This window comes from Quercus lobata, chromosome 2, assembly GCF_001633185.2.
Source record: "Quercus lobata isolate SW786 chromosome 2, ValleyOak3.0 Primary Assembly, whole genome shotgun sequence".
Classification (NCBI taxonomy): Eukaryota; Viridiplantae; Streptophyta; class Magnoliopsida; order Fagales; family Fagaceae; genus Quercus; species Quercus lobata.
In genome coordinates, this window is record NC_044905.1 from 38,422,960 (window position 1) to 38,434,862 (window position 11,903).

General features: G+C 45.3%; 1 protein-coding gene across 1 annotated transcript; it reads left to right on the forward strand.

Moving 5' to 3' along the window:
* Positions 1–6,992: 6,992 nt before the first annotated feature.
* Positions 6,993–7,610, forward strand: LOC115964094. Its single transcript, XM_031083414.1, has one exon. The coding sequence runs from the start codon at positions 6,993–6,995 to the stop codon at positions 7,608–7,610; it is 618 nt and encodes a 205-aa protein (XP_030939274.1).
* The last annotated feature ends 4,293 nt before the right edge of the window (positions 7,611–11,903 follow it).

Below are 11,903 nucleotides of genomic sequence, written 5' to 3' on the forward strand. Positions count from 1 at the left end.
ACAAAATAGGGTTTTTTGAGTGAAGAAAGCAGGGGACAAAGTCAACTTCAGTGGGGAGAAAACTGGATCGAAAAAGGAAGGGATTATGGGTGATCTAGTCCAAGTGTCAATCAGCACTTGGTCCAGATGGTTCTGTCTGTTTTTGTTTTAGTTGTGATTGATTCCTCTCTTTCAAATCTATTTTCTGACTTTCTTGATCCTCAAGCTCAGCAAATCTATTCCAAATATGTTCAATTAATTAATTAAATAATCAATTTTTAGCAATTTTGCAAGGAATCAATAGATGCTTTGTCTCCGGATTAAATCGGGTGCATGCAACCTTACTATAAATTCTCAGCCAATAGGATTATGACACATCATTTAATTTAAATTGGACCAAAATTAGACCAATTAGAATTAAGAGGTCATAATCACGTGTGGTAAGGACTTAATTCATGCAAGTCTACACTACTATTAAAATTTGTTTTCTTGATATCTTTTGATCTGGTGGTTTGATTACTGCTCATGAACTATCATTTTGATCGTTATGATCTCAAGATTTATTTCATGAAAAGTTTTGGAGATCAAACAGCCAAAATTATAGTCTTGCCTTAGAGATATGTGATGGAAATGATATGCAATGTAATGCATGTGAGGTTAAATGAGAGGCACAAAATAGGGTGTCTACATCCTCAAATCCCAAGATAGAGTCATGCTACCCAAACCAAATACAAATTGCAGCACCACCAAGTGAAGAGAGCTTTTGACAAACAAATTCAAAGCCCCTCCACTCGTGTGAGGACCGTAGGCCAAAGCCACAAATTTTTATGTGGTATTGTCTATTTATAAGACTTCAATATATATATTCCTTAATGAACAAAGAATACAATTCTTGGTAGACAAGGAATAACATCATTACTGGACAAGTAATAGACTAAACCAGATACCAGGATCTCGAATAGACTTGGATCGTGATCATTACAAACCTAATTCTTTTCAAGTGGTCGCTGATAATGCGAAAAATCACCAAGTTGAGGACCTCGTCTCACTAGATGGATGATCCCGTGGTGGGTCATGTCTCTAGTCCAAATTGTAAGAAAACTTGGGAAAGAAGTGTCATACACCGATGTGGTGTTTGCCAAAAACACTCCAATGCTTAAGTCAAAAAAGGGAGAAAGCTATTTAGAGAGTGTTGAGGGCCATTTGTGGAAGCCTAGGCAGACAGCAAAGCCCAATAATGAGGGCCACAAAGAATTGACAAGATAAATAGCAAAAAACCCATTAGGCCCAAGCGGCAGGAATAATGGATCACAGGCCCAACAAATAAATAAATGGGTGTTGAAGAGGCAAGTGGGCTCAAGGAAGCCAGGAAAGAAAGAAATAGCATCCCATGGGCAGAGTATGAGGTAGAAAAGTGAGAAAGGACCGCCGTAGGCCCAAGGCAATTGTAAACTAAGAGAGTAAGGGGTTTATGGCAGGCCCATGAATTCCAAAGATAAGGACAAGGTTATTGGGCTGGGAAACCCCAATGAAGTTAGTAAAAAGCCCATGGGAGTGTGGAATTAGCAAACGGGCCAAGGAAGCCCAAAGAAAGCAATCGGGCCATGGATGTCCAAAGGAAAAGGCCCAAAAGGACATAGGAGCCCATAAGTAAAAGCAAAAACAGTGCCCATAACAGGCCACTAAGAAAAGGGATAAACGGCTGGCTCAAAAGGAAATCCAGCAGGATTAAGTTATTACGGCAGGAATAACAATTCAACGTGGCAGGCAGTAAAGAAAATCAAAAGTAGGCTAAAAAAATGTAAAGCCCATTATCATACGAGGCCCAGCTCCTGAATGGAGCGAAAAACCAAGGGAAAGCCCACATGAAAGGCCAGGAAACGCAGACGAAGAGTCTCCTAGTCGCGGCAGACGCATAAGCAACAGGCAGAGTCTTGGACAAATTTGAAAGGGAAGCACGCGCAAGGCCCAGGCACCACCAACCTGTACCCAGCCAATATAGGACATGGTGGGGCCATGGGCCAGAGGTAAGAGGTAAAGAGGGTATGGTTTGGTGGTGGGGAGAGGGGAAAAGATCTATTTGCGGCTCTTGCCCAAGCCTCTTTTGGGAGGTACGTCCTACTGGGATGATAGACCACCCAAAAGAGGCAAGTTTAAGGGGGAACCGTTGGGTGCATGCTTTGAGAGTAGAAAGAGAAAGTATTAATACCGTGGCAGGAAGAAATGTTACAGTATACAGAGGAACAAAACAAACTCGCCTCTGTCTGGCGATGGTGGATGTCACACAGTCCTGGTGGTCGGCAAGTACATCTAGACCAGACAAATGTGGTTAAGGGGCAAAACGGTAAAACACTAGCCACGGCAGGCTCTATAAAAAGGCTCTTGCCTTGCCCTGTAGGGGGGATCAAAAAACAGAGTGTATTTTCAAAGTGAAAGGAAAAAACAGAGCAAAAAGAAGAGAAAAAAGATAAGAAAGAAAACATAAAAGAAAAGAAAGGAAAACTAAGAAAAAGGAGAGTTAGTTCAATAGGGCATGCACCCATAGATCGTTTTCTCTCTCTCCCCCTCCAAATCTTACCTTCTTCCAAAACGCAAACAAGGACTCTTTCTTTTGGGCAACAACCATTCAGGTCTGACTCCCTCAAAACCATTAATCCCCACGACAGGATCCTTTTCCTGGGAGGTTATTTGCATTGAGAAGAGGCATTCTCTCCTCTTTGGTTTTGCTGTGGCAGACTAAGTTTAAAACTTAATTTATGCCCATTTAAATTAGCTAGTATTATTTTCTTCATTTTTTCTCTGTGATTGATATCATTATGACTGAAATCATGCTTTATTAGCAGGGAATACATAGCCGTTTATTTAAATAAGTCAAAATACTCTGTTTTAGTTATTATTATATCTGTCTGCCGTAACTCGTCTGCAATAGTTCTGCTTGCCGTAAATTTGCTCCTAGCAGATAAGGCATAAGTTTGTGCACAAAACGGCCCAAGTTGAGTTACAATTGAACCGGCCCCAGCTCCCTTACTCAGAAACACTAAAGCCCATTACTGCAGGAGGCAACCCAGCCCATTACCGCAGGAGGCAACCCAATATACCATATCATACAAAAAAGGCCCCTACATTAAATTGGCGACTTCACTGGGGAGTTGGGAAGCAGACAGGGGCAAAGGAAAAGAAAACAGAGCCCCTCGCAAACAATGCCACCCAAGTCCAGGACGACTCGAAATATGAGTGTCGTACCCTCACAAGCAGAATCCAGGCCGACGACGCCTCACCAAGAGAAACTTAACCAAACGGAAGGTGCCAACAGAACGGAGGCTGATCCTCAGCCTCAAATAAGAGTCCTCGTGGACAATGTCAACACTTTTGTCGAAGTATTGCAATCATTGCAGCACTCGCAGCAACAAATGATGGAAGAGATCCGTCAACTGAAGGCAGACAACAAAAGAGAAAGGCAGCCAGCATGACCCGGATTATGTGGCAGACAGAGAAGAAACACTGGCAAGAAGTGTCCCTCAGAACGCAGGACAGTGTTTCATCACCATGGCTAAGGTAGCGGCTCTCTTGGAGCAAGAGAAAGCCCGAACACCAAAGGAGAGGTTTTACGCAAGGAGACCTCCCTATCCTCTAAAAGTACTCAGCAAGCCGTACCCCGAGAGGTATGAACCAAGGGCCTTTGCCCAGTACGATGGCAAGAAGGGAAGTGCGGCAGAGCATGTGAACAAATTTATTGACACCCTTGGCCCTTACGCAGCAGACGAAGACTTATGTCTACGGGAGTTTTCAAAGTTACTATGCGACCGGGCATACACCTGGTACATCGGTTTAAAACCAGGATCAATCCCAACCTGGGATGACATGGTGGACGTATTTTGCACTGAATACTTTCACGGGGAAGAAACGGTGACACTTGCAACTCTGCAGGCGACAAAGCAAAGGAATGGAGAGGATCTGATGGAGTACATCAAACGGTTCAGGGACATAGCACTTGATTGCTATGATCACTGTAAGGAGAGGACGTTGGTAGAAATGTGCATAACCAATATGATTCAGGAGTTCAGAGCTGTCCTGGAGAATCTGGAGATTTCCCAGTTTGCACAGCTATTGCAGAAAGCTAGAAAGATGGCTCAGTCCGTGAAACCCAGTTCAGACAAGAGGAATGCACCGCAAGCTATGGCGGTGTCCACTGGAAACCAGAGAAGGAAAACAGAGGGGAGGGAGTATGATACACCCCCACCCCTACCATGCACTCCTAAGGAGCTGGATGTACTACTTGACAAATAGATAGCGGATGGGATCTTTAAACCCAACCAGGTTTCTAGAGAGCCTACGAAGGAAGAAAGGAGGGATCCTCGCTTCTACCGCTTGCACAACTATGTACAACACCCCACCGCAGAATGCTGGGCGCTCCGTAGGCTGGTGCACCGTAGGATCAAAGAAGGCACATTAGAGCTGACCTAGCAGGAAGTCCAAAGAAACCCACTCCCAAACCACAAGAAAAAGGGTGTAACATCAGTAGTGATATGTGCAGACCCGGGAGAAGACGAGGAAGAAAACTTGGCCCTGCCTGCCACGGTGATTACCACTCTTCAGCAGAGTGCCAAGTTCAAAAATCTATTCGACCAGTTGGGACTTACAGCAAAAGAAAGAAAAATAGCCATGGAGGCTTTGGTAAGCATCGCCTCCAGAGCAGGGGTGGAATGCCTGTCAGCAGAGATGTCAGAAGACAGGGCCCGCTTGCAGGAATCAACAGAAATCACATTTAGCAGTGAAAATATGGAAGTGGGGTACCCAGATCATAGGAGGCCCCTCTATTTAGCAGCATCTATAAATCAAATCCCCATCAAGAGGGCCCTGGTGGATACAGGTGCTTCCGTAAACCTCATTCCATTGAGCACCCTGCAAGCCGCAGGAATTTCAGAGAAAAAGATCCAAGGGTGCCTGATGGAAGTAACGGAATTTGGTGGAAGAGGAGAGTACACCGCGGGCCACATTTAGTTATGGTTGAAAGTAGGTCCTATAGCCTCTTTAGCTCGTTTCCATGTGGTCAGAACAGAAGTATCCTACCATGTGCTTTTGGGAAGACTTTGGTTACACAAACACTAACTAGTCCCGTCCACCTACCACCAATGTGTGAAGGGAAGATTGAATGGTAGGATGATACGCGTACCTGCGAACCCCTCGCAGTTCGAGCAGGCAGAAGCCCAGTTGGTGGAAACCATGTTTTATGATCAATGGGTTCCATCTAGAGAAAATGTGGTTGCAAAGCCACGAGGCACCTTTGTGCCTAGGTGGGAAGATGTTCAAGATGACCCAGAACTTGATTTAAGAGAGCTACTGGCGCGAAAGAAGAAAAGGAAAGAAGCACCTGTCGTTGAGCCAGACGAAGTACCTCAGTGCATCAGGGTTTGAGGTCTTGATGGCAAGATTGTCTATAAATTATGAAGGTGTGTGGGGCCCATGGGTGAGATGCAAGTGGGTCCCACCCAAAAAGGGCAATACAAGAGTTTGGCGTGTTGCGTTGCTGAAGGAAGTTTGGGAAAAGAAGAAGAAAAGGATAAGGCGATTACGGCAGAAACGGACATCCAAGTCATGGCAGAAGAAGAATTGGAAGAGGTTGACTTAGGGTCTGACTCGTAAGAACCAAGGCCCATCTCAATTAGTGCAAGCCTGACAGAAAAGGAGAAGTCAAAACTCATACTACTGTTGAAAGAATTCAAAGACGTCTTTGCTTGGGGTTACAATGAAAAGCCAGGACTCGATCTCAGGCTTGTTGCGCATACGTTGAATGTGGACCCAGAGGCCAAGCCGGTGGCCCAGCCTGCCAGGATATTTCACACAGAAATAGAAGGGCAAATAGTCAAAGAAGTACAGAAGTTGCTAGCCGCAGGATTCATCAAGCCTATCCAGCATCCCGGCTGGCTATCCAACATAGTACCAGTAAAGAAGAAGAACGGGCAGATAAGATGCTGTGTAGATTTCAGGAATCTCAACAAAGCTTGTCCAAAAGACAAATTCTCACTGCCAAACATGGATTTATTGATAGATTCTGCGGCAGGAAATGTCATGTCCTCATTCATGGATGGTTTCAGTGGGTACAATCAGATTAAGATGGCGCCAAAGGATGCAGAGAAAACTGCCTTCAGAACACCCATGGGCAATTTCTACTATACTGTGATGCCCTTCGGGTTAAAAAAATGCGGGTGCAACTTATCAACGAGCAATGACGGCCATATTTCATGACATGATGCACTAGGAGCTAGAAGACTATGTGGATGACATAGTGGTTAAGTCAAGGAGAAAGGAAGAACACTTTCGGGTGTTAAAAAGAGTATTTGAAAGATGCTAAGCTTTTAAGTTAAGAATGAATCCCCTCAAGTGCGCATTCGGGGTATCTTCTGGGAAATTTTTGGGTTTCCTGATTCAGAGCAGAGGCATAGACATGAATCTGGCCAAAGCCACGGCCATAGCAACTATGAGACCTCCTGCCACAGTAAAAGAACTGAAGAGCTTCTTAGGAAAAGTCTCATATATCCAGAGATTCATCCCTGGGTTGGCATCAATCCCCTCTGCTTTCACCAAGTTGCTTAAGAAGGGGCAAAGTTTTGAATGGGGGGAAGCGCAGCAAACGGCCTTCAAGAGGCTGCAGCAGATAATGATGAACCTCCCCACGATGCAAGCCCCTATTCATAAAAAAACCACTGCTACTCTATCTGGCCACCAACTCTTACGCCATTGGCGCACTAATCGCTCAGGAAGACGGAGGTGGTACCGAGCAGCCAATATACTATATCAGCCACGCCTTAAAAGATGCAGAAACTCGTTACCCAAGGGCAAAGAGAGCGTGCCTAGCCATTGTATACACTTCGCAGAGGTTGCGTCACTATTTCTTGGCATACGAAGTGTGGCTGATGACTAAGTCACATGTCATTAAAGCTCTTTTACAACAACCGATTCTCTCCGGCAGGATATCCCAGTGGTTGCTACAATTATCACAATACCACTTGAGAATGGGGACACCTAAGGCAGTGAAAAGTCAGGCTATAGCAAATTTATTGGCGCAATTTCCAGGAGAGGAAGAATTCTCGCTAGATGATGAAGTTCTAGGGGAAGTAGCTATGGTAGAGGAAGTCAGGGAACAGTGGGTAATGAAATTTGATGGGTCTTCTACTACCCATTCCGGAGGGGTGGGAGTAGTTTTGTATCATGAAGAAGACAAGGCAGTGGCACTGTCATTTAAGTTGGAATTTCCCTGTTCAAACAACAAGGCGGAGTACGAGGCCTATCTAACTGGGCTTGCCACAGCGCTCGAAATGGGAGTTAGACATTTGAAAGTACTGGGAGATTCGAACTTGGTCGTCTGCCAGGCCAAAGGAAGTTTTTCCTTAAAAGAGCCCAGTCTAGCTCCGTACAGAGTAATGGCCCAGAGAATGGAAGAGAAATTCTCAACCTTTGAGATAGAACATGCTCCGAGAAATGAAAATCGGTTTGCAAACGCGTTAGCTGCATTGGGTTCACAAATAATCTTTAAAGGGAGTAGCACTAACATAGAAGTCAGCAAGAGGGAAGAATCCATCATTAAGGTATTGAAGGAAAAGTTCCGGGAGGAACAGGGTGAAGGGGATTAGCGAATCCCCATAAAGGAAACCTTGGTGAAGGGAGATGACGCAGCAGAATGGAAGATATTAAAAGACTATGCCTTGGTAAAAGAAGAGTTGTACCGTAGGATGCCAGGTGGGATTTTATCCAGATGTGTGGGCCAAGAGGAAGCCCATAGAAAATTGAAGGAAATACACGACAAGACTTGCGGGTCCTGCGAGGAAGTTAGCCTTTACCGCAGACTCCAGAGAGCAGGCTTCTATTGGCCAAGCATGGGTAAAGATGTAGATCAAATCCAAACCCATTGTGGGACCTGCCAGCTTATGGCACACAGGGAGGAGAGTTATGCTGTGTTCATCAGCGAGGATTGGAGAAGCCCTTTCATGCAGTACCTAGCAGAAGGCGTCCTGCCACAAAGGCACAGTGAAAGGTACAAGCTTAAGAGGTTGGCAACACGTTACTTCTTGCATAACATGGTCCTTTTCAAAAAAGGATATGATGGAGACCCTCTGAGGTGTTTGGGTCCTGAAGAGGGGGTCCTGAAGAGGCTAAAGAAATGATAAAAGAAGTACATTCTGGGGAATGTGGTGAACATCAGGGGAAGAAAAAGTTTTATAGGTGCCTGCTGCAGATGGGCTACTACTGGCCAACCATGAAGAAAGATGCGGCAAAATTTGTAAAGAAGTGTCACAGTTGTCAGGTACAAGCCAACTTAATCCATACCCATCCACAAGGATTGCACAGCATGGTCACCCCATGGCCCTTCCACACTTGGGGGCTAGATTTGGTAGGGCCAGTCAACCCACTATCACGTGGGTACATATGGATATTGGTAGCTACAAAATATTTTACTAAGTAGGTGGAAGCAGTACCACTCTGCAAGGCCACAAGGGGAGCAGTGGCAAACTTCATCAAAGAAAATATAATTGTGAGGTTTGGGGTGCCCCACAAGATCATCAGTGACAATGGCACACCGTTTGTCAACAGTGATGTAAGGAGAATGCTAGAATTCTACCAAGTTAAGCACCACAGGTCATCACCCTATTACCCTCAAGGGAACGAGCAGGCAGAGGCAACAAACAAAGTTCTTATAAAGATCATCAGCAAGATGAGCCAAAAGTATGCGGGAGGATGGGCAATGCACCTACCAGATGCTCTCTGGGCATACAGAAAATCACCAAAGTCAGCCACAGGCTTTTCACCCTTTTCCTTAGTCTACGGAACCGAAGTAGTGAGTCCGGCAGAAATAATGACACCGTCCCTAAGGGTTATGCAGATGCAAGAAAAAGAAAAAGAGGGAGAAGTCTTCACGGCAGAAAGGTTTGAGGACCTAGAAGAACTTGATGAAAAAAGGGAAGAAGCCCAGGAACGCAGCCGAAGATATAGGCAAAAGATGACTAAAGCCTACGGCAGGATGACCAAGGAAAGAGTGTTTGCAGAAGGACAACTAGTGTTAAAAGTGGACTACGTCAGGCGAGGTCTGGCAGGACCATCCAAGTTTGCACCAAAATGGGAGAGACCCCTTGTGATAAGAGAAGCGCATCAAAGTGGGTTTTATCGTCTAACTCAAATGGATGGCAGGGACTTGATGGACCCCATCAATGGAAAATGGTTGAAGCGTTATTTTGCTTAGAGAAGAAAGTTATGTGGTTGACCCCCTTTCCTTAGTTGTTTGTTTATGTTTCCTTTACTGAACCTTTTCTTTTATTCCTCCAAGTGATTATGTCACAAGAAAAATTGTAACGTGCTTTCATGAGTATGCAATGAAAAAGTACGAAGTATTAGCATCATATCATAGCAGTAGTAAAGAAAAAATAGCAAAGTGTAGCATTATTACAAACCCAAACTGTGGCAAACACAAGCCAAGTAACTACGACAGGAAACATAAAAGGGTTCTGTATGACATAACAAAAACAGAGAAACAAAGAAAAGGAAAGGAAACGGTGCTATCATCAGTGAAGTCCAGAAATGAGACTCTGATCCACAAAGCGACTGGGTCCACCAACGCCGGAAAGAAGACACTCACGGCGACCCTCCAAATCAGCCACCTCTTTCTTCAAAAGCTCAATACGGGCGTCTATGGCCTCAACGGCTGGCTGGACTCTCCTCATAAAAAAGGCCCGGGCAATCTCACGTAGATGCTCAAGAATAAATTCCAAAGCGAAACCCACACTGATGAGCTCCTGTATCACAGCCCTCCACTGCAGGATCTTCCCGGCAGAAACAGAGTCGATGAAGTTATGCTCGATGTCATTTAGCACGCATCCCAGCATCTGCAAGAAATGCTCCCTAGAAGAGCGACCAAGGCAAAACTCCCGCATAAAATTGCCGTGACGACTGTAGAGCATCACCAAGTGTGAGATGCAGTCCTCAGGGACTTAGAAACCATAAAAGTCTACGTAGAGAGGACCGGAAGCCCAGAAGTCTGCCAGACCAAGGTCGTTAACCTCTTGGCTAGTCAAAGCAGACAAAGAAAGATGTAGCATCATCCAGGACGGCGGCAGAACTACTACCCGCCTCAAACTAAGGGATAGTAGGGAGTAGGCCTACAATAAAAAAAAAAAAAAAAAAAGGGAGGGGGACGCAAGGAAAAATGAAAAAAAAAATGGCACGAGAAGAAAAAACTTGCACAAAAAAAAAAAAAAAAAAAGAAAAAAAAAAAAAGAAAGATGAAATAGGAAGAGAAAGAAAGATTGCCAAAATTACCAGAAATGGGGGCTACGGGTGTAGCAGAAACAAGTACTGCAGGCACAGAAGAAACAGGGGTAGTAGGTACGGCTAAAATAGGTACTGAAGGTGCGGCAGGAATAGGCGCTACGGGTGCGGCAAGAGCAGTCATTCCCACGCCTGCTGCAATTTCTGGCCCCTCAAAAGTTTCTACAAGTGGGGAGATAAGTATGCAAATGCAGAAAGAAGATAAGGGGAAAGGAAGATACATACCCGTGAAGTCAGGATCAGGCGAAGCACTCCCCTCTTCATCAGAGTCAGAAATTCTCTTTTTCAGCACAGGTGCATCATCAGTATCCTCAAAAATGTCATCAGGTCCCTCTGAAGATAGGTCCAGATCAGGACCATGGGTAGCAAAGCCGGGAATGGAGGAAGGAGTAACAACAAGTGAAGCACCACCCTTTGCAGCCTAGGAAATAGCTGCAAAAGGGTCACTGGTCAAAATCACTAACGGCAGAACGGGAGAAGTAGTTTTGGCTTGAACAACGGCAGGAGGAATGGCTCCCTCTGAAGAAGTGGGTCTCTCAGCAGGCAAGGGTGTAGTCTCACCAACCCCTTCGACATGAGTACCATCTCTAGGTACCGGCTCGGCAGAAGGGGTGGGAGTTTTGGCAGGAGTCTTGTGTGTAGTAGGAGGAACAAGCGTCGCTAATACCGCCTCGACCCCATCAAAAAAGCCTTCCATAGGCACACCCATGGAGGCGGAAATCTCCTCGGTGGTGGGGCGATATATGGACAAAGGCTCAGGCTCCTCCTAAAAAGAAAATTTTGTGTTAAGTAAAAAAAAAAAAAAAAAAAAAAAAAAAAAGCAAAAGACCCGTGGCGGATGCGTGCGAAAAAGAAAGAAGAAAGAAGTGGAGAAAAGGGACTCACCTCAAATTCAGGTTCATCGAGCAAAATGGGGTGGGTAGCTGATGAGTCTTCCTTATGCTTAGACTAGAAGGAAAGAGGCAGAAGAAATTGGCGAGTTAGCCGCGAGAAAATTAAGAAATTTTATCGAAAAAGGAAAAAAGGGAGAAATAACTTACCCTCCGTTCAGTGGCAGATATGGGGTGAGGAGTAGTTTTCATTTTGCTACCACGAGTCCTGTTAGCCAACGGAGCACCTGCAGGAGGCAGTGGTGTGGCAGGCTTGGTTTTGCCGGCAGACTTGGATTTGGCAGGCGCTTTCTTGCTCGGTACAGAGAGATTGATTACCTTAACTTTTTTCTCCCAACCAGGGGGATAGTCGCTAGCGTGCCAAAACCATCCTTTCTTCTCTGCGTCCCATTCGAAAATGGCTGACTGGCTCTGTTTTCTAGCATACACCAAAACGGATTTAGAGGGAAGCAGCAGGTGAGGGTTAACCGAGATAACCATACCTAACCCTTCAGGAGGAATAAGGGAGAAGCCACAACTCCCCGCTAACTCAGCCACAAATGAATCCATCACTGCATGCCAGTAACCGTGCATGGGAAAAGTGCAAACACCCTCCCTTAGCGAACCAGGGACTGTAACGGCGCTGAAACGCTTCTTCCAAAAGTCAAAGGCAGTGTGCCGCAGGAAAGGACGGACTGAAGTAGGAGCTCCCATGAGGGAAGAAATGTCATCGGGGAT

Bases quoted from the DNA above. Each gene is read 5' to 3' on its own strand.
- LOC115964094 (XM_031083414.1), top strand. From the start codon at position 6,993: ATGGGGACACCTAAGGCAGTGAAAAGTCAGGCTATAGCAAATTTATTG.